This window comes from Simochromis diagramma, unplaced genomic scaffold (genome assembly GCF_900408965.1).
Source record: "Simochromis diagramma unplaced genomic scaffold, fSimDia1.1 OVJJ01000321.1, whole genome shotgun sequence".
Taxonomy (NCBI): Eukaryota; Metazoa; Chordata; class Actinopteri; order Cichliformes; family Cichlidae; genus Simochromis; species Simochromis diagramma.
This window is the reverse complement of record NW_024386772.1, coordinates 2,866,763-2,889,292: the sequence shown is the minus strand read 5'-3', so window position 1 is coordinate 2,889,292 and position 22,530 is coordinate 2,866,763. Positions and strand designations below refer to the sequence as shown.

Sequence of the window (22,530 nt, the reverse complement as noted above, 5' to 3'; positions counted from 1 at the left end):
GCTGCGTCATTAAAGTTTATATCACGTTACCGCCTCTACACAAGCTTGCATACACAGTAACTGTAAGGAGTCATGACAACCTCTGGGATAAGTAATGTTATTATCATCGTATTCCCATTCGGCTTTTCAGCGCTTCGCACTTGCTAAATAATGGTGTTATTCATGTGGTGAAATATGATCCACTGAATGGATAAATAATGATAAATGCTCGCTCCACCTTATCAGCAATCCCCAGGAGCCTCCGTCATGCTGAAGCCATTTTATTTGGGCTGCACTCGGAGCGCGCAGGGCCAGAAATTACTGCAGCGTGCTTTACAAGGGAAAAGTCGTTTTTAATCTGCAGGGATCGCCGCCGCCCGGCTGTTCATTTTCAAACGCAGGCTAGCGTGGCCCGTACAGATCTGTCTGCTGAGTCTGACAGAGGCTCTGCTGAACTCCAGGACGGTGCACTCCAATCAGACATCTGAGGGGAGGTGGGCGGATGCGACGGGACAGATATATAAATGGGAAGATTACAAGCGGAGTGATAAAGGAGCTGTATCGTGTTTCTTTGCTCGGATGGGTAACAGGGCAGAGTGGGTGGATAAAGTCGATTGATGTGCAACATTAAATGGGTCTCATTGGCTCTTTTCTATCCTCGCTTCTGATGTCGGTGTGCTGTGAGAGCAGCAGATAACTTCAGCTGTGGATCTCTGCAGTGTGTTAGATGCTGAACTCACAGCTAGGGGATGTTTACTGCACGGACAAGATAAGTGACATCCTCTCCTGACAGTGACACCTATGCCATGCGGAGGCAGCAAGTCTTTTTTGCACCAAGCATTAAATTATACCTGTTAAAATGCAACAATCACTGGGGCATTAATTATGAGAGAGAATGTCAGATGGTATCGTTATAGAGCGTGATGCATGTGGTTCCACCTTCCTTTTTGAGGAACCCAGATGTTCTGTGCACATCTGCAGTACTGTAGCATATAGAGCATGTTCATTAGTGTCCTATTTGAGATTGACTGAGCCAGCTGCCTTCCTGCTGCTGCTATAAGCAAAGCTTTGTGTGTTGTCTCTCATTAAAAAAGTACAAAACTAAGAGAATAAATAATATTTTAAAAAAGTAGCAGTGGCTTGTTTTCCTATTGAAGGGGAGTCAACACAAAGAGTGATGATGGAAAGCTGTAGAAGTAAACACTGGCTGGTACTGAGTTACACTTTTACCAGCTTTAAGGTGAAGCGATCGAAGCGTCTACCAATGCAAACAAAGAACAACACTGAGTTTATCGAGCGTTTGCCACAAGAAGACAGTGCACATCACTTTGGTTCCTACAACAAGTTTTAAGTTGCCACCACAGGAAGAAACATAAAGGTCACGAAAAATGCAAAATCAGTTCATTATTTAAAAGAAAACGACACCGTGCTCAGTGTCCAGAGTTCCTGAGTCAGACCCGGTCCCCCATCAGTACAGATTCAACTCTGTTAGCACATGTAACCCTCCATTTGCTTGAATGGAGGGTTACATGAAACTTGTAATTTATTCGTTATTAAATATTTCTGTACAAACCAGCGTGCCATAATTGCTGCACTGCCCAAAAATTGGAGTTGTGAGGAGCTCAGGGTTGATGGGCGGGTCAAAAAAGAAAAGATACGAAAAGGAAAAAGACTTCTACATGGGAAACTTTTGATATCGTCTTTGATTTGATTATTAGGTTAATTACAGTGAGAAAGGGCCGCAGTATTAAAAAAATCTAATTAACCTAACATTCAACTCTTTGGACTGTGGGAGGAAGCCGGGGGACTTGGGGAGAACGCTGTATAGAACGATCCTGGAGGGCTGGTGGAATTGGGCCCAGAACTTTCTTGCTGTGAAGCAACTGGACCTGGTTGACCACTGTTTTCCAAATTTCTGTGCCCAAGGCAGGCCAAAAAGCAGGTCAAGCCTTCAAAGCACACCTGTATTATTATTTTACAGAACCCTTCATGGCAACTGGAGTGATTTCAATGTTAACTTTTAATTGTTTTCTCAGATGAAGGCACTTTTGAGCACGACACCTGCAGTTGTTTTGCACATAAATTGTACTTATCCCAGACATTTTCATGTAGTTGCACGCCCTTACTGTCCGAAGTGAAGATCCTGGGCTCTTTGGGATGTTTGGTTTGGTTTCTGCGTGGCTCTTTAGTTTCCTGGCTGTTATTAGTAAACCTCATCAAAAACAAATGACACACACACACACACCACACTACTAACACAGTCTTTTTAGATTTCATTCGTCATTTAAGTGAACTAATAATAATAATAATAATGTTTGTGGTCTCCAGGCATGCTTGAACGTAACTCAGTGCACACTGTGGTTTGTATCTATACAGAGCAAAACATCCACCGGCAAATAATATACCAACTTCAATTCAGATGGTTGTTTTGTAAAAAAATTATGTAATAACACAACTGTCACCCTCTCAAGACTAATCTCCCTAATTTTAACGTGTCTTTAGATAGCGGTGGAAACAAAGTGGAGGAAAAGTTCCCTATTTTTGATGGAAGCACAGCTTCAGGGAACTGGAGTGTTTATCTTGTTCATCACAGAAGTGCTGGCAGGGCTGTGGCCTCCCGTTAAACGACAGGAAAGAAGCCGTCTTCTTGCTTAAAGAAAGAAAGAACAAATCAGCCTTTCAGCGGACTGAGTAGGGCATCTGTGAGATAATTTCCGGGGCCTCCTCTTTTTTCTTCTTTTCTTTTTCTAAACCAGCGTCCTGTGTGGAGTGGTAGCACACCCTCCCCGAGGCTTCCTCTTGCTTTTAAAATTGCTTCTGTTTGAAAGTCTGAGCAGCTGCCCCGGGGCACAGAAACAAACCTGTGAGAAATTGTGCTTTTAGATGTTGTCGGAGCGGTCTAAAATTATACACTGGTGCTTTTCTCTTTTTGATATTTTAAGTTGCTTTAAAACCACATTCAGATTAAGAGCCTCAAATAGGTTTGAGATTACTTTGACTTCTCAGTGAAGCGATGTCCCAATTTGAAGTTCTTTCCACCCATATTTTCTGTGGAAGTCCTTAATTTACTGCTGCTCACAGTCTGTTTTTTTTTTTTTGTACTGCATGCAGTCTAAAATGAATCCCTTTGTTCGGTGTTAAGTGTTTTAAATGTTATTATGGAGCGTATAATAAAGTTAAGGCCCCCTAATCTGGTTTCCTTTGTAGTGGGAGATCTCAGTGCTTCCTTTCTCTCCCCGTCAGCCCTCATCAACCAGGAGAAGCTCATGGAAAGCAGCGAGAGGTCTACACAGCCTGTCTTGTTAGTTCCTGCCTTTTCAGAGAAAACCGCCCTAACGCAAGTGGAGGGTAACATTAAGAGCAGAACCCCAGAGGATTGTGGGATTGGGCTGAGATATCTTACAGATCTGTGTGGGTTTTTTAAAGCTCAGATATCACTGGGCTGCACTATTCACTGCCAGCCAGAGGACGTGTGAAATCAATGCAATAAACAAATCAGCAGCTGATAAGAATCTAATGATAAGGGTTTATCTTCACACCTCAGGGCCAAAACAAGTTAGGCATCCTTCAGTTCTGGTTACCTGTATGATTATAAAATTTAGAGATTTATAATGTTTTGAGCCACAGTCCTACCATGAAAGGTCCCAAACTTGCAGTTGGTGCTCCTACAGGTAAGATAACCAATCTTTGTGGCTGATATTTTTTAACCCTAAAAATCAGCAGACTCACACAATAACAAGAAAGGACTGGATGCTGTACATGTGTTGCCAGGCGACATAAAAATATAAAATGCAAAGATATTTGTCCCTCAAGTTTTTCCATTTCTTTCCCTCACACCTGTTCTGATAATTTCAGCGATCTCCCTCCGGTAATTTGCCGACATTTGCGAATCTTTATATTGATGCAGCGATTATTATTCCTTCAACTGTGGCGATAATTGTTATTCTCTCACTGATAAATCCAAAACTGTGAAGCAGAAGTAGCCGGAAATGCACAGGAGGAATCGACGGTGCAGAACAGGCCAGTCACAATAATTGCAGACTTCTCAGGAGGTGTACATCAGGTTATGTGTCACATTAGGACGTAGATTTCCCGGTGAAGCTTAAAGTGGGCACGAGGACGAATGCAGCAACCTCCAACAACCACTCACCCACCCTAACCGACCTGTGTGACTGCAGCCGAGCTCACACAAAGAACTTTTCATGCCTAAATCTAACAGCAGCTTTACATGCTAATAACATGAAGTATTTTTTAACCCTTTTATACATGAATTATGACAACGTCAATCAGGATTTTTTTTCTTAAGTATTTTTATTCATCTTTTGGCATGAAAAAAAGATTTTTGAACTTCATTTTTTTACTGTACTTTTTACTGTACTTTTCAAAGAGTTTTTACATGTGCACTTAGGTGGACAACATCTCCTCTGAAGTGGGTGGCAGGGTATGGAGTGACGCATCAGTGTCCAATGTACTGGTTTATGTGCAAGTATACCATCAACAGCGACACAAATACAAGAAAACAGCCTTTGAATAGCTGTCCACTGTAGTGACCACTAAAGGGTTAAAAAATGAGTGATGAAATAATTGATTAATAAAAGATTAAAAGCTATGTATATTTTATAAACTGTCAAGAGACTGTGTTGACCTCCTCAATATGCTCTAAAACCAAAGTATCCATAGCAACAAAATGTGTTTCCTTAGAAAATTAAGCTTTTAAACCCTTTGTTTGTACTTTTTTTTTACAGGAGCTTTGAATATTCACCTCAACTCAAATCAATTTTCTTAGAATCATAAAAATTTGCTACATGTCTCCATTTCTGCTTCATTTAGATGTAAAAAAGCTAAACTAAATACATGGTTTCACACAGTTGCAGTATTTCCTTTTAATAATTAGAGTCCATTTGATGCTACTCCTTTTTTTAATCACATAAGGCAATTAAAATAAAGTTCCTACCATGCTGTTAAGCTGAGGGGCAGTCAGTCATCCAGCCAGTGGAAACGAGTGAAGAGACTGAAAGGATTATTAGAGCTCATTACTGTCCAAAATGATCCAACGTCTCTCCAGGGTCACAGCTCAAGACACAGAGGGAGCAGAGACACTGAATATCTTTTTCATTAAGAGGCTTTTTTCCCTGCTTGTACCAAATGAAAGCCCTGGCAGAGAGGCATGCTTTGGTTGTGATCAATGCGGGACATTTTCTATGAAGCTTTGTCGAGCAGAGAAGGCCAGTGGTTGTCAGTCTGTTTTTGGGAAACACAAAAGCGGACACTGTCAGACGGAGCTGTGATGTTCGGGAGGGGGACAACAAGAACTTTTCTGTCTCGCCGGCTTGTTCTCTTCTGTTAAACTGAATTAGCTCTGCATGTATTGAGTATCAGACTGCTCATGCTCAGACAGACGAGGTCTGTCTCTCTCTCAGAGAATAAAGATGCTTGTGGCTGCGGCACCTCCGGCCCTGCAGGATTTCACAGATATGAATTTGCACTGTGCAGATGTGCATGAACGTGCACGAGAGCAGATTTTAGGGCAAAAATTAAAGCCGAAGAAGAATTTAAATACAGTAAAGCTGTATTAATATATGTATGTATATGTATACTGTATCAAAAAGAAAAACTAGTTATGAACAAATATGACATACAGAATGATACAATTTCATTAGTTTTTAGTTTAGGTTTAAAAATGCTTTGTTTTCTTTCATTTTAATTTATTTTATTAAGTTTAAAACAGTCATGTAGACATCACAGTGCCTCCTTTAAGCTCTGCGTTTGCAAATTTGACCAGTTAGACATAGTCACGAAATATTGCTTCAGTTATTGCTTAGTGTGGATAAAGAAAGCATAAAGTGATATAAATATAAACACTACATTTACTGATCCATAAACTGACATTTTTATTTTATGTTTCTAGGCAAACTGAGTTTATTAAATTAATCAAAATATAATTTCCATGTTTGTCTAATGTTCTGCGTCTTCTCCTGATTCTGTCACTGGAGTACACAGCTGCTTGGTCTAAAAGTTCAAAATAAAGAGGTAAAAAAACAGAAAACTAGGTCATTTTTGTTAGGTTGTCATTTTTCTTAGTGTAGATCAAAAGAACTTGGCTGTCTCGTTGGAAAGGAAAAGATCCAAAGAGATCTAATATTAATGTCTTTTACATCATCAAGACACTAACGAGCTGTTTTGAGACCAGTCGAGGGGAACAATCTCGTACACGCCTGACAATAAACTGTAAAAACACATTTTCCTTGTTAGTGCTGGTTGTTTAAGGTTGTATCATGTCTGAAAAATCAAAAGCAAGAACCTTAAAATGAGTGGATGTGACGCATGACAGTGACATACTTCTTTAAACTCGATGGAAAGATCAGTGTCATGTTGGTTTAATATTCCAGAATCATGGTTATTGGCTGGTAATGGTTACTGCTTTCCACCATCTTTGGTCCAGGATCCGGGGGTCCCAGCAGGAATATTTATAAAGGAGCTGAAGTTTCTTTAACAGAGTGGAGACTCAAATGTCAAAATGTCCACCACATCTGAAGGTTTCACAATCATGGACAAGCGATTTATTCACCAGATTTAAACAAAAGTTTGTTACCCAACGACCAGGCTTCTCGTCTCCTTCTCGGTACCTTTCAAGCTATTGCTGAATAAAAAAAACATCCTTGGTTCATCCTTCAGATTTAATGGATTTTTTATGTGCTCAACAAAACCTCTAATGCTTTAAAAGGTCTATTTATCTGCTGGTGTTGTGTGATTTTGTAACCATTTTGGAACGTCACAGAGAGACAGTTCAAAGAGAACTGCAATCAAAGTGAAACCAGACGCGAGGTTAGAATCCCGTCCCTTACTTCACCTTGCTTTTGATTTTATAACCTTTAGCAAAAGCTTCTCCTGAAACGTTAGCCACAAACAACTGGCAGCAGCTCTCGTCCACACTGAAGATCACCGAGCGTCCTCTCACATAAGCAACAATGCACTTCTCGCACCGGACTGTTTATTTTGGAGCGTTGCCACGGCTCATTGTTAAAACAACAGTATCCTACTCAGGCTTTGATGGCCTTTATTTCCTCACCAGCTGCCTGCAATAATCCTCTAAAAGGAATATAATCAATCCGCTTCAAATCCACTTTTAAGGTTGTCTGCCTGCTCGTGTCCGGACATTAATCATCGCTTTCTGCTTTATCCACCAATATAGAAGTTTAAAACCCCTAAAACATGCTGGCTAATCAGGGGACACATTGAGCTTATTTCCCATGGAGATAGTATAAATAACCTGCAGCATGTCACCTCTGTAATGTAGGGGTTGAGCTTTTTTTATTATGCAGGATTTGGATGAAAATTTGTGTTTATGATTGTTTATTTGGATGCATTAAACAGAAGAAGGCTTGACCAAAAGAACCACAGTTTACTTTGGATTGCAGTGTAGCCAGAAAATGTCTGAGTAAGTATATACCCGTTACAGTGTCCCAAAACAACGATTACAACATGGCATCAATACTGGCCAATGATGACATGACTTCAAATGGCTTTTCTGTCAGATTTTCTCTAAAATCAAGGGTCTTTTCTCAGTATTTACAAGTTCACTGAATACCTTTGTACTGGTTTTATGTATGCTTTTTTCATTTTATGGTTTTACTGTATTGTAATTAGGGCACTCAAGAGAGTACTCCTATGGCCTTCCCAGTTTAAATAATACTAATACTTTTAAATGGTGACTTTACAAATAATTTTTCTTGTAAACAAAATGAGGATAAAAAGGTCAAGGTTGACCGAATTACTTGTTTTTGGACCTTGTATGTTCATTCATACCACCATATTACTATTTTAGGAATTTTCTACAGTAGCTTTGCATGATTTACATTTTCATAGTTCAAAATAATCCTTCTTTGTCTTATTCATTCTTTCTTTTTTCTTTTTTTAGCTGATTTATCTCCTCTCCCTTTCAGACAATTTTCCTCTGACTGGTTGTCTCATGGTAACAAAGTGGGTGGGTGGGCGGAGCTTCAGTCCCTAAGAGCTCTCTCTTTGATCTGATATAAAACCAGAGCTACAATTTGTGTAAATACATGCCCAATACATTTGTGTTTTATTTCTGTTCCATCATGTTATTTTTTATTCAACTGTTTAATTGGTTAGTCCACTTTTCTTTTACTTTGCCAGCTTCACATGTGCCAAACTTACATTAAATATTCTATTTGTCCCAGTGTACTATTCTCCATTTGGGACATTTTAAGGTGTCTGGATCTAAATATAACTGTAGCTTGCACCTTGTGTTTAATCCATGATCCATCCTCATCCGCGATGGGCAGCAGGTTTGTGTAACTCTATCAGTGCATGCCCATGTAAAGGAAGAAGGCTTCACACCAAGGACAATGGTGTGATATAAAAAGGGACAGTGCCACTGGTAAAACCACAGGGTAACGATCCCATTTAACAGCTTCTGCGCTGGAGTTTTGGAAAAGCTGAGACACTTTGTTTGTGATCAGGTCCAAACACAAACTGTTCAGTGTTTCTGTCCTTGTACTTGTGCAGCAAAGTGGGTGAGTATGATAATGTTCAGGATGCATTTTTTAAATGTTATGTTGACATAATTTTTAATTCAAGAGATGATTGGTGTGTGTTTTTTTTAAATCTTTGATTTAGGAGAAAATGAGCACCGATGGGGAAATGACAATTTTTGGGGTGGCTGCCCAGTACCTGCGCAAGTCTGAGAAGGAGAGGACGGAGGCTCAGACACGGCCATTTGACAGCAAGACGGCGTGCTTTGCGAGCGATGAGAAAGAGATGTATGTCAAGGCTGAGATCCAGGAAAGGGCAGACGGCAAAGTCAGTGTGAAGACGGCGGATGACAGAGTGGGTGGACTGAAGTGTTGCTCTAATAAACTGCTTTGGTGACAACTGAACACAACCTGGGAAAAAAAAGAGCTTTCTGTATATGAGATGTCTCACGAGGACATTATTCTTTCTAATATTTTAGAAGGATTTTATACAGCTGTCATAAAATCTGCAATAAAAAACCTCCTGAACTTTATTATTCTGGCTTTCAACTGAGACATTTAATCTTGCCTGAAGCCCTAAATGCTGCTTCAGTTTCCACAAAAGTAATAATTTGAATGAAAATGTGATTCCAGATTATTAAAATGTGTAAAGGCAGTAATTATCCTGCAGGCATTTGGCCTTTGAAAGACCTTTTTCCCCCTTAACTTTGGGCATCATGTTCTAATATTCATCTTTTTTCAGACTTTAGCTGTCAGAGAGGACCAAGTGTTTCCCATGAACCCCCCAAAGTTTGATAAGATTGAGGACATGGTGATGATGACACACCTCCACGAGCCTGCTGTGCTGTACAACCTCAAGGAGAGATATGCAGCTTGGATGATTTACGTAAGTCAAACATAAAATATGAAGCTGCGCACAGAGTTAATTAAAACAGCGAGGCGTTAAAAATGGGAAACCAGATTTTCAGATTATTCAGAAGCTGCAGTGTGATTGTTTAGAAACAGATGACTTCACTCTGGGCTTCATAAGTTATATAAGTAAAAACGCAAACTTAAATTAGGAGTTACTGTCGTTTTTTATGAATTATTTTTGTAAAAAATACTAAAAGTTTTAATTTTATAACTAGGAATATACTTTACTTTATTAGAGTGGATCCATAATGTTAAAAATTTGCTAAAATCCAATTTCAGATTATTTTTTTTTTACATTAAAAAAATACATTATACTTCATCTGTACTATAAAAACCAAAAGTGTGAAATTGTCCATTTTCATACAGTATAACTAATTTGATAGTTGTGCCACAATTTTCATATTTATACAGTAATTTAGCCCCTTAGACATGTGCACAATGAGAAATAAGTTTCTATTTCTGAATAGATTCACTTCACACACACAGATACCTGTGAACTGTTGTTTAGCAACATAGTAAGAAAGTGCTAGAATTTTCTGTAAATGAAGCACAAACTTACTAGGCCTTTTAAAAACTCACAGCAAGACACATTCTCCAAAAGGTCCCATTCATTCACTCATTAGGAGGCCTAATCGATAGCAAATGGCTACAGGTACCTGTGTCGGCACACCTGTGAATCAAAGCAGCTGCAGGCCTAACTTTAAGCTTTATCAACATCTAAATGGATGAGATATGAAAACAAATAAAACACAAAAATAAATAAATAAAAAATACCCCTCAATAAAACTCTTTTAAAGCGGGAAACATATTTGAAACAAACTTTAAATCTTATGAAGTTTGGCATGTTAACATGACAGTCTGTGGGGACTTGAGTCTGTCTTGTGTGGAGATTAGAGGAACTGCAGTTTTGGGCTCTTCTACATTAGCTCAATTTTCAGCCCCAGAAGAAAGGACAGAAAAATCCAAAACCAAGTTAATGAAATAGTCTGTTTTAATGAAGCAGACTAATGTTCCACATGTGGTCAATATAACTTTTGCTGTGATGCAGATTTGAAGGCTAAATTACTTATGCAGCTGCAATGAGCCACCTGATGTTGCAATCGAAAACCTGAAAGCCTCTTCCGTGTTTCCCACGCAGACCTACTCTGGACTCTTCTGTGTGACTGTGAACCCTTACAAATGGCTGCCAGTCTATAACCCAGAGGTGGTCCAGGCCTACAGGGGAAAGAAAAGGATGGAAGTCCCCCCTCACATCTTCGCCCTGTCTGACAACGCTTATCAGTTCATGCTCACAGGTGCCAAAGCAGAAACGTCTCTGCAAAAGGAATCTTTACATTTTTTGTCTAACTTCCATTTCTTCTGTCCTCAGACCGTGAAAATCAGTCTATACTAATCACGTAAGTTTAACAGAGACTGTTTCTCTTCACGAGGACTTTGCATCGAATGACTCGTAGGGTGAAATGTTGGCTTTTTCATTTCTTTTGTTCCTCAGTGGAGAATCTGGTGCAGGAAAGACTGTCAACACCAAGCGTGTCATTCAGTACTTTGCAACAATTGCAGTGTCCTCAGACAAGAAAAAAGAGGCAATTAACAAAATGAAGGTAAGTTCATCAGCGGTCATGAGTCAGTGTTTCAGAGTGCAGTGGGCATCAGATTTACGTGAAGGTCCGCTCTTCATCAGGGGACTCTGGAGGATCAGATCATCCAGGCCAACCCTCTGCTGGAAGCTTTTGGGAATGCTAAGACTGTGAGGAATGACAACTCATCTCGCTTTGTGAGTGAGCCTCAGGGACTTTACACTTTGATTTAATTTCCCAGATGGCTGTGAGAAATGAGATGCCCCTTTTTTTTTTGTATTGAACAGGGTAAATTCATCCGAATCCACTTTGGTGCGACTGGTAAACTGGCATCTGCAGATATTGAGACGTGTAGGTTTATACTCACTAAGTTTGGATAAAGAATGAGGTAAATTATCTTTCCACAAAGAGTAAAATGTTTTTTCTTTCTGAAAGATCTGCTGGAGAAGTCGAGGGTGACATTTCAGCTGCGGGCTGAGAGAAGCTACCACATCTTTTATCAGCTAACCTGCAACAAGAAGCCTGAACTGATAGGTGAGCTGATGAATTGTTTTTGAACTACTTTGATGCTCTCAATGTTCATTTGCATAAACCTCATTTCTTTCCCTTCAGATCTACTTCTCATCACCACCAACCCCTACGACTTTGCCTTCATCAGTCAGGGAGAAATCAGTGTGAAAAGCATCAATGACGCTGAAGAGCTAATGGCAACAGACGTGAGTGGACTCAGATCTCGCTGAGCTGAGTTACAGCTCATTCAAATCTGACTTGGCCTCTTTTATTTTAAATACAGGAAGCTTTTGATGTTCTGGGCTTCTCCTCTGAAGAGAAAGCATCCATCTATAAGCTCACTGGCGCTGTGATGCATTATGGGAACATGAAGTTCAAGCAGAAACAGCGGGAGGAGCAGGCTGAGCCAGAGGGCACTGAAGGTGAGGGCGATACAAACAAATAAACAAACAAAAGAAAGAGCTATGAATGAGGTCACATATCTATATTCTTCTGTTTTCCCTGCAGTGGCTGATAAAGCAGCGTATCTGATGGGCCTGAACTCGGCAGATCTGCTGAAAAGCCTCTGCTATCCCAGAGTGAAGGTTGGAAATGAGTACGTCACCAAAGGGCAAAATGTTCAGCAGGTAAGCTCAGAATCTAAAAGCGTTTCATCCTGATAACAGCTCAGTCACACCAGAGTAAAAACAAGATGGAAACCTGTTTGCAACTATGTAAAAAAATCAGCAGTTGCTACGGTGATTGATTTCCTTTTTTCTGAATTTGCCAAACATTTGTTTGGCCAACATCCTCAGTCTCTTGGTATTCAGAGGTTGCAATTGCACAAGTCGCCTGTAGGGAAGCAACCTGTCTCCAAACAACAGCAATCTAACTCAGACTGACTGAATGACATTTAACAGATTGGCGAATGTTTAGAAATGCTGTCTGAATTGTAAACGCAGCCAGATTGGCAGCACTTTGTGATCAATATGTGCTGATGAGCATTTCATGGCTCCCCTCCATTGTTTTCCCTGGAGTGACTGTAGCGTAAGCAGCCTACACACTCCGAGATTCTGAAGTGTGACATTGAACGAACTAACTTTGATAGGACATCAAACATGATGCATGCAGTCTGTACAACAATATTACTGAAATGAGGGCAAGATGCGAGACTATCTATCTATCCCGTTATGCTGCATCCTCCTCAGCTTAGTCTTAGATGTCTTTTGTGCAGCAATGTATGAAGATAATTCACCATCTTTCCAGGTGTACAACTCTATTGGCGCCCTTGCAAAATCAGTCTACGAGAAGATGTTTTTTTGGATGGTCGCAAAAATCAACCAGCAGCTCGATACGAAGCAATCCAGACAACATTTCATTGGAGTTCTCGATATCGCCGGCTTCGAGATCTTTGATGTGGGTGTTTAAAAATATATCTATATGTACATATATCTGTACATTCCTCACAATCTCACAGAAATTTGTTTATTTACTTGAATAACAAATCTTATGTGTTTAGCACAACAGCATGGAGCAGCTCTGCATTAACTTCACCAACGAGAAGCTGCAACAGTTTTTCAACCATCACATGTTTGTGCTGGAACAAGAAGAATACAAAAAAGAAGGGATTGACTGGGAGTTCATTGACTTTGGTATGGACCTGGCAGCCTGCATTGAGCTCATTGAAAAGGTATTATATGCAGTATGATTTAAAAAATAAGAAACATGAAACTTAATGTTTCAAATACGAGAATGTTATTAACAAGAATTTTGGGGTTTCCAAGCCAATGGGCATCTTCTCCATCCTTGAGGAAGAGTGCATGTTCCCAAAATCAACAGAGACGTCTTTCAAGAACAAACTCTATGACCAACATCTTGGCAAGAACAACTGCTTCTTGAAGCCCAAACCAGTCAAAGGGAAGCCCGAAGCCCACTTCACGTTGGTGCACTACGCCGGCACCGTGGACTACAACATCACCGGGTGGCTCGAGAAGAACAAAGACCCGCTCAATGAGTCGGTGGTGCAACTTTACCAGAAGTCATCAGTCAAAATACTGGCCATGCTGTACGCGCACTACTCTGGATCAGACGGTAAGTATGCCTTTTTTCCACTAGCGCTCGATTGTTTATTAACATGATACGGTCGTGTTATGTTTTAAACTGTCATTGATGCAGAGACAGCTGCAGGAGGAGCCAAAAAGGGATCCAAGAAGAAGGGGGCATCTTTCCAGACTGTGTCAGCTTTGTTCAGGGTAACATAAAATTTACCAGTGGTTTCTAGGGTGCGCATCAATTAGAAATCATCCTGGAAATCAGTTTAAATAAGTAAAGATTGTATTTTTTAATAGAATATTAAAAAATAAATGGTAACACCAAAACCCGTCGTTTTCTTCACAAATTGTTTGGGGGGGAATTAAGCTTGTGGTGTAGTTTCCTTCGTCCGTATTTTTAATGGTTGCCCCAGATTTGCTCAAGGTTAACAAATTAAACCTTGCAGTGCCTCCTAGAAAACCTTTTTTATGGGTAATCTTAAATATTGCTAAGCAACTGCTAGTCATGAGCATAACAAAAAAGTATTCCTGAGTTTAAAAAGAAGTCAAAACTATTAGAACAAAACTTCTACACGTGTGGATTTTCTGCAGGAGAATCTTGGGAAGCTTATGACCAATCTGAGAACCACTCACCCTCACTTTGTGCGCTGCTTGATACCAAACGAGACCAAAACACCAGGTAGTTTTTAATAATCCACTTCTTCTGACATTTATATAACCACAGTAATGCAACTAAAATAATTACTGCCTTCAATAACAGGCATAATGGAGAACGGCCTCGTTATCCACCAGTTACGATGCAACGGCGTGCTGGAAGGCATCCGGATCTGCAGGAAAGGCTTTCCCAGCAGAATCCTCTATGGTGACTTCAAGCAGAGGTAAACACTCAAAGCTTTTGAATATTTCATAATTTTTGCTCTTATACTCAGATTTATCATTTCTCCGACAGGTACAGGATTCTTAACGCGAGCGCAGTTCCAGAGGGACAATTCATGGATAACAAAAAAGCTGCGGAGAAGCTCCTTGGCTCAATCGACGTGGATCACACGCAGTACAAGTTTGGACACACTAAGGTTTTTAGTTGTTAACATATAACAAGGGTTAAATGGTAAAGAAGAGCAATGAGAAGTGAGAGTGGTAATGACCTTTCATTTCAGGTGTTTTTTAAAGCCGGCCTGCTCGGCGCCTTGGAGGAGATGAGAGATGAGCGACTGGCACAGGTCGTGATGTCCACTCAGGCTCTGTGTCGCGGATACCTCGTCCGGCTAGAGTATCAGAAGATGATGGCCAGAAAGTAAAGATGCATACTGCATTCATGTGTGGTGGACTAAAAACAAAGAAAGAGGAAATCATACATTAACTCTTATAGGCTGTGCCAACAGGCCCTGCATGCTTTATAGATCCATCACAGCTAAAACCTGCATCTTAAATGAAATGAAATTTCTACTTTGACAGGGACGCAATCTACACCATCCAGTATAACTTCCGTTCCTTCATGAATGTAAAGCACTGGCCGTGGATGAAGCTGTACTTTAAGCTGAAACCTCTTCTGAAGAGTGCTGAGGCTGAGAAGGAAATGGCCCAAATGAAGGTGGACTTTGGAAAACTCAAGGAAGATCTGTCCAAATCAGAAACCCGTCGGCGGGAGCTGGAAGAGAAAATGGTCTCCATCGTACAAGAGAAGAATGATCTCTTGCTTCAAGTCCAGGCCGTAAGTTAAGAACCACTTATTGTCCACGTGGGTGCTGCGACTTTTGAGAAATAATGTTAGCCCACAATCTTGATATCAGGAGGCTGACAACCTGCTGGATGCAGAGGAGAGGTGCGAAGGACTCATCAAAAGCAAGATCCAGCTGGAAGCCAAACTCAAGGAGGTGACCGAGAGACTTGAAGATGAGGAGGAGATCAACGCTGAGCTGACCGCCAAGAAGAGGAAGCTCGAAGACGAGTGCTCTGAACTGAAGAAGGACATCGACGACTTGGAGTTGACCTTAGCTAAAGTGGAGAAGGAAAAACATGCAGTAGAAAACAAGGTGAGTCTCCAATCAACTGCTGTATCATCTCAGTAGAGGAGAATTGTTATATCTTCCTTCTTAATCATCGCTGTAGGTAAAAAACCTAGTAGAAGAAATCATGAGCCAAGATGAAAACATCACCAAACTGTCCAAAGAGAAGAAAGCCCTGCAGGAGGCTCATCAGCAAACACTGGACGACCTGCAGTCCGAGGAAGACAAAGTAAACGCGCTTACCAAAGCCAAGACCAAACTGGAGCAGCAGGCGGATGATGTGAGTTATCCTGCACGCAGAAGTACTGAAGTGTACAACTGCTGTTAAGATGTGTAAGATTGCTTTATCTTTAGCTGGAAGGTTCACTGGAGCAAGAGAAGAAGGTCCGTATGGATCTGGAAAGAGCCAAGAGGAAGCTGGAGGGTGACCTGAAACTTGCTCAGGAGTCAATCATGGATCTGGAGAATGACAAGCAACAGCTGGAAGAAAAGCTGAAAAAGTAAGGACTCAATGTTTTGGTGCTGAAAAGAGTGTTTAAAATTGTTATTTTCTTTATACATATAGGAAACTGAGTTTGTAAGATAGTTAACAGTTTATGGGCAAACAAAGTGTTGAAGCCAGGAAAGGTGTTAGCTGTGAATGGAGGGGCTGTGAGTCACAAACCCACAAAGAATTAATCTGTAGTTTCCCTCTGTGCAAAGTTTTATCATCTCCCGGCTCACTGTTTTGGTTTCTGTTTGACATTCATGCTCCAAACATAAGAGACCAAAAGGACCAGAGCTGGTGGAGATGATAAAGTTTGTACACAGGCAGCTTTAGGCAAACATATTCTTCAAACCAGCTCTTTAATCTCACTGCTTACAGCTTGTTGCACTATTTAATGTGTGTTATATATTCATTTATGTGGCACTGTGCACTCACTGGTTACTTTATTAGGTTGCTTGCTAGTACTGGGTTGGAGCCCTTTTTATCCTTGAACGTGGTCAACTTGAAATAATGACAGATCCCTCAGAGTAACATATTTCTTTTTAACTCTTCAGGCTTCAAAAATGACAATTTTCAAGCATTCAGCGAGTTTTCCTTTTTTTTTTTTTACAGGAAAGACTTTGAGTTGTCACAACTGCAGTCAAAGATAGAAGATGAACAAGCACTCAGTGGTCAGCTGCAGAAGAAAATCAAAGAGCTCCATGTGAGAATTGTTTTGAATTACCTGAGCTGGTGTCCACTTCAGGATTTACATTATTGGCAGATAATATAATGATACAGATGAGAAAGGTTCATCGACTGTATATCTACTTATTCTGCTTTGAGTAGAAACACAACATAACAGATACAGTACCTTTTATCTCCATCACTGCAACGTCACTAATATGAAGCTGATTCTGTGCTTTTCTGTAGCGGTTTTCAACAATAGCACTCAACTGATTTCAGATGATGTCCAAAACATTATGGCCAATAGCCTGTACACAAAAGATGGACACTGGCTGTAGCATCACTGGACATTGCATCCTGATAGTGACACTAACTGGGACCATAATTTACAAAATAAACGTCTTGTGTTCAATAAGACCTTAAACTAGTGATTGAAACTTTAAAATAATCAGGAAAGTGTTTACTGAGGTCATAGATTGTAAATAAAATGGGCAGGAAGGCAGAAAATGAAAATAAGTCAGGTTTAAACCTCTGCAAGCGAATAAATAAAGAAGGCTCCACAAGACTGACGTCAGTGGCTACAGGAGGGGCCGTATCCCAAAAAATCTGACTAAGACATGACTTCAATTTCTTCTGTGTAATGTTTCATTATCAAAACTGGCAAAATGTGAGCTGGTTTTAACAAAAGCAACAAGAAGAACTGGCGAAAAAGGAGGTACAAGTTGCTCTGACCCACTTTTCTAAACTTTTGGTCTTAAGAAAAGTGGGTCGGGTGTTTTTCCCACAACTAAAATGTTAGCCACATGAACTGGATGTCTCACGTGTCCCAGGTTAATAAATACCGCACATGCACTAAAAGCTTTTAATTTAAATGGTGCAACCATTTTTAAATAACAAATAAAATTCCTGAATCACATTTGCAACTCAGGCCCGAATTGAGGAGCTGGAGGAGGAAATCGAGGCAGAGCGTTCGGCTCGAGCCAAAGTGGAGAAGCAGAGGTCTGATCTGTCCAGGGAACTCGAGGAGATCAGCGAGAGGCTGGAGGAGGCCGGAGGAGCCTCCGCCGCTCAGGTGGAGATGAACAAGAAGCGTGAAGCTGAGTTCCTCAAACTTCGCAGGGAGCTGGAGGAGTGCATACTGCAGCATGACGCTACCTCTGCTGCTCTGCGCAAGAAACACGCAGACAGTGTGGCTGAAATGGGAGAACAGCTGGATAACATGCAGAGAGTCCGGCAGAAGCTGGAGAAGGAGAAGAGTGAGTTAAGGCTGGAGTTGGATGACATGTCGAGCAATATGGAATCCGTGGCCAAAACAAAGGTTGGTCATTAAACTTGTCTTTGTCTTTACGCTCCCTTCAATGTAAAAACATTACAACGTTTATGTTTTTGCTTTCTTAAATTTGAAGGTCAATTTAGAGAAAATGTGCCGATCACTTGAAGATCAACTGAACGAGGTGAAAACCAAAGAGGAGGAGCATCTGAGGCTCATTAACGACCTTTCGAGCCAGAAAGCTCGGCTTCAGACAGAAAACGGTAAGGAGTAAAGTAAACAAGCTGGAAGTCAAATAAAGTCACAGATACACCTGCTTTAATTCTCTTTACACCTCCCATCCAGCTGAGATGTCTCGGCAGCTGGAAGAAAAGGAGTCCCTGATGTCACAGTTAACCCGCGGTAAGCAAGCCTTCATTCAGCAGATCGAGGAGCTGAAATGGCTTCACGAGGAGGAGGTGAAGGTAAGCTGTGCCGAAACACACTAGCCTGAATGTTTGGCAGTTTAGTGTGTTCATGGTGTCGCTTTCATTCTGCTCAGGCTAAAAACGCCTTAGCTCACAGTTTGCAGTCATCACGTCATGACTGCGAGCTGCTAAGGGAGCAGTACGAGGAGGAGCAGGAGGCCAAAGCTGAGCTGCACCGCTGTCTGTCCAAGGCGAACAGCGAGGTGGCTCAATGGAGAACCAAATACGAGACAGACGCCATCCAACGAACCGAAGAGCTCGAGGAGGCAAAGTAAGAACAGTCTTCATTTCACTTTAAATGTTGTGCTAATGATGACCCGAATTTCTCCTACAGGAAGAAGTTAGCCCTCCGTCTGCAGGATGCAGAAGAAGCTGTGGAGGCCGTTAACTCCAAGTGTTCCTCTCTCGAGAAGACGAAGCAGCGGCTGCAGGGAGAGGTGGAGGACCTAATGATGGATGTGGAGAGGTCTAATGCTGCTGCTGCCACTTTGGACAAGAAGCAGAGAAATTTTGACAAGGTTTGGCTTTCATGAGATATCCTAAAATTGCTGATGTGACTGATGCATTCGTTAAGAGGTTCAGTAAGAAGAATATCCTGCAGGAGGAAGGTAGAGTGGAACAGGTGAGAATTACTTTAATAGTGGTCAACACTCCCAAACCTCTCTTCACGCAGCTGTTAATAAGACAAAACTCGTAGGATAATTAAAGTACTGACTTCAGTTCAAGCCATAACTATTTGTCAGCAATCTGCTAACACTGCTCAGTTGTTTAGCAGCATTATAGACGATATCTGGTGCCAAAGACCCAAAGGAAGGATAAAGATTGTATGATACCTGATGTCTTGTTGAGCGTCCATATGCAAGCAGCATCATGTTTTGACAATAAAGTGATATATTTATCTGAAACCATTTACTGATATGTGACCCTTTTATTGTAAAGGTTGTTGCTGAGTGGAAGCAGAAATACGAGGAGGGTCAAGCAGAGCTGGAGTCAGCTCTAAAAGATGTTCGCTCTTTGGGCACGGAGAACTTCAAGATGAAGAATGCCTTTGAGGAATGCCTGGAACAAGTGGAGACACTCAAACGGGAAAATAAAAATCTGCAGCGTAAGTCAAGGTCCCCCTTTTTATAAAAATCTCTAATAATGCAGCAAAATGTCGATCGTTATCATGATTTCCTTCTCCCTGCAGAGGAAATCATGGATCTCACGGAGCAGCTGGGAGAGATGGGGAAAACCATCCAGGAGCTCGAGAAATCAAAGAAACAGGCTGAGCAGGAGAAGTTAGAGGCTCAGACGGCTCTGGAGGAGGCAGAAGTGAGTAGAAGAACAATATTTAAACAAACTCTGCTGTCTCTGGGTATTATTGCTGCATGTCCTTGTTCAGGGCTCACTGGAGCACGAGGAATCCAAGATCCTTCGAGTCCAGCTGGAGCTAAACCAGGTGAAGTCTGAGGTGGACAAGAAGCTAGCCGAGAGGGACGAGGAGATCGAACAGCTGAAGAGGAACAGCCAAAGAATCATCGACACAATGCAAAGCAATCTGGATGCCGAGGTCCGGAGCAGGAACGACACCCTCAGAGTGAAGAAGAAGATGGAGGGAGACCTGAACGAGATGGAGGTCCAGCTGAGCCACGCTAACAGGCAGGCGGCCGAGGCCCAGAAACAGCTGAGGAACATTCAAGTTCAGCTCAAGGTGGGCCGCGTGTAGACAGCGAGAAGAGTTTGTTATTACCTCAGCTTAAGAACATGCTTCTATTTATAACATTTCTGTTTAGGAGGTCCAGATTCAACTCGATGACGCCCTGAGAAACACCGATGACATGAAAGAGCAGGTGGCCATGTCGGAGCGCAGGAGCAACCTCGTGCAGGCTGAAATGGAGGAGATCCGAGCAGCTCTGGAACAGACCGAGAGGAGCCGCAAGCTAGCGGAGCAGGAGCTGCTGGATGCCAGCGAGAGAGTTCAGCTGCTACACTCACAGGTTCAGATCCACCAGTTTTACATGTGCACACATTTTTTTATTAGCAATAGATGGCACGACCACAACGGACAGCTATTGACCATGAGTTGGTGGTAGGGTAGAGAAATGTTGGGGGTCAGGCCAGAACTGGGGTTATATTTATGAAGAATATGCAATCAGATGAAAGGCATCCTGCAGACTAAATGATTCAGTAAATGATATTAAATGATCAGGCTGCTCTCCCTGAGGTGAGATCAGTGAAACCTGCAACCTGCAAATAATTTATCTAATTTAGCGAATCGATGTCAGGTCATAAATTTGTTGACGAAAATCTGTGTCAGTGTCTGTCAGTAATGGGTACAAACCTCCAGTTGTTTCTTCTTACTTATAAGTTTTCAGTAGATTTAGTAGAACAAATAAAAATATATTTGGCAAACTTTTCAAACCAGATTTTTATTTTTCTCAGAATTTTCTCAGATCGCAGCAGTCGTAGCTCTACAGTTAGAATCCACTTTTTCTCTGAAACAACATCTATTTAAATATTTGAAGGTATCACGACTCATTTGGAAACCATCATCATTATTTGTCCCTCTTATGTTAATTCAAATCCTCGCCTGCAGAACACCAGCCTGCTCAACAGTCGGAAGAAGCTGGAGGCGGATCTGTCTCAGATTCAGAGTGAGATGGATGATAGTGTCCAAGCAGCCAGGAACGCTGAGGAGAAAGCCAAGAAAGCCATCACTGATGTAAGTCGATTTTTCTCAGTGTAAGCCTAAAAGATGCAGCAGTATGCTAGCCATTTTATTCCTTTTTTTCAGGCGGCCATGATGGCGGAGGAATTGAAGAAAGAGCAGGACACCAGCGCTCATCTGGAGAGGATGAAGAAGAACCTGGAGGCGACTGTCAAAGACCTGCAGCAGCGCCTCGATGAGGCCGAGAACCTGGCCATGAAAGGCGGAAAGAAGCAACTCCAAAAACTGGAAGCCAGGGTAATCTGACCAAATAACATCTTTCATCAGCTTTAGGAACAGGAGGCTGTTGCCCAAAAACACACGAGACTGATGACCAAACATTTTCGCCCTTCCAGGTGCGAGAACTCGAGAACGAGCTTGAAGCGGAGCAGAGGCATGGCTCAGAGTCTGTGAAAGGTGTGCGCAAACTCGAGCGCAGGATTAAGGAGCTCACCTATCAGGTAGAAAAACCCTGTTCACGTTCACAATGCAAGGTTTTTACAAATGTTACAAAAAATGGAGATCGTTTCTTTTCTGTCACCAAAAACTAGTCCGAGGAGGACAAGAAGAACATGATGAGACTGCAGGAGCTGGTAGACAAACTCCAGCTGAAGGTGAAAGCGTACAAGAGGCAGGCTGAGGAAGCTGTGAGTGTTTTTTCTGTCAAACATGTTGTAGTTAGATGTTTGGAGAATTTGGAGAATTTCATTTAGTTTTTTTTTTTTTTTTGGTTGTTAACAGGAAGAGCAAGCCAACACTTACCTGACTAAGTTGAGGAAGGTGCAGCATGAGTTGGAGGAGGCCGAAGAGCGAGCCGACATCGCTGAGTCCCAGATCAACAAGATGAAAGTGAAGAATCGAGACACGAGCAAGGTGATCGAATCAGCCAAAGCTAATGCACCTTAAACTCACTGTAAGTGCTAATGACTTCTTGTTCTTCTCATTTTCAGGTAAAAGATAGCGGGGAGTAGCGGCGATTAAAGGGCATTAAGATGATATCGAAAGCTGAGTCTCTGAAACTCATTTGAGCTCATTTACAACATATTCTTAATCAAACGTGTGTTTTTCTTCCATTTAAAGCCACTGTGGGTATAATTTATGTAACTTAATTCTCAGATAAAGACCTAAAATTGGTGGAGAACAAAATCAGAGATAAAAAGATGAAGCGGTGCTCAGTTACAGAGCAGTACCATGATAACGTTGATCTGGACGCTGTAAAATGAGCAGCAGCATCCTGCCAGCGGCTGATATTTTAATAACTGAAAAATAAAAATTCTGTCTTTGGCTTCCTCCCACAGTCCAAAGACACATTTAGTAAGGTTAGGTTAACAAATCTTCACATCATACACACAGTGACTTTAAACCTTAAGCGAGGCAGTTATCTTCTGTATTTGCTTAAATGTATTTGTGTTGTGTTATTGAATGTGTGTTGCCTCAATTAT

At 41.4% G+C, this 22,530-nt stretch overlaps 2 protein-coding genes across 4 annotated transcripts in view; one reads left to right on the top strand and one right to left on the bottom strand.

Moving 5' to 3' along the window:
* The window catches only part of LOC120740290 (growth arrest-specific protein 7-like), a 49,751-nt gene extending 44,605 nt beyond the window's left edge, over positions 1 to 5,146 (bottom strand). For 2 of the 3 annotated variants that reach the window (XM_040042547.1, XM_040042554.1), the window contains exon 1: positions 4,934 to 5,146. In XM_040042547.1, the coding sequence (XP_039898481.1) occupies positions 4,934 to 4,936 (3 nt within the window). In that variant the 5' untranslated portion in view covers positions 4,937 to 5,146. The remainder of the gene's footprint in view (positions 1 to 4,933) is intronic. The other variant, XM_040042563.1, reaches the window with a different exon arrangement.
* A 3,281-nt stretch (positions 5,147 to 8,427) lies between these two features.
* Positions 8,428 to 22,519, top strand: LOC120740267 (myosin-4-like). Its single transcript, XM_040042511.1, has 39 exons — positions 8,428 to 8,829; positions 9,217 to 9,360; positions 10,525 to 10,681; positions 10,756 to 10,783; positions 10,879 to 10,987; positions 11,068 to 11,160; positions 11,251 to 11,314; positions 11,399 to 11,497; positions 11,576 to 11,679; positions 11,757 to 11,895; positions 11,981 to 12,099; positions 12,719 to 12,868; positions 12,972 to 13,142; positions 13,237 to 13,543; positions 13,628 to 13,704; positions 14,095 to 14,182; positions 14,264 to 14,381; positions 14,453 to 14,576; positions 14,661 to 14,797; positions 14,959 to 15,214; positions 15,294 to 15,536; positions 15,613 to 15,789; positions 15,864 to 16,009; positions 16,609 to 16,699; positions 17,591 to 17,980; positions 18,069 to 18,195; positions 18,278 to 18,396; positions 18,474 to 18,670; positions 18,734 to 18,917; positions 19,339 to 19,504; positions 19,589 to 19,713; positions 19,784 to 20,092; positions 20,175 to 20,378; positions 20,978 to 21,103; positions 21,176 to 21,346; positions 21,445 to 21,549; positions 21,640 to 21,735; positions 21,830 to 21,961; positions 22,039 to 22,519. The coding sequence occupies exons 1-39, from the start codon at positions 8,626 to 8,628 to the stop codon at positions 22,057 to 22,059; spliced, it is 5,817 nt and encodes a 1,938-aa protein (XP_039898445.1). The 5' UTR covers positions 8,428 to 8,625; the 3' UTR covers positions 22,060 to 22,519.
* The last annotated feature ends 11 nt before the right edge of the window (positions 22,520 to 22,530 follow it).

Bases quoted from the DNA above. Each gene is read 5' to 3' on its own strand.
- LOC120740267 (XM_040042511.1), top strand. From the start codon at position 8,626: ATGAGCACCGATGGGGAAATGACAATTTTTGGGGTGGCTGCCCAGTAC. The intron at 21,347-21,444 runs GTAATCTGACCA...TCGCCCTTCCAG, and splicing joins TCCAAAAACTGGAAGCCAGG to GTGCGAGAACTCGAGAACGA. The intron at 21,736-21,829 runs GTGAGTGTTTTT...GGTTGTTAACAG, and splicing joins AGAGGCAGGCTGAGGAAGCT to GAAGAGCAAGCCAACACTTA.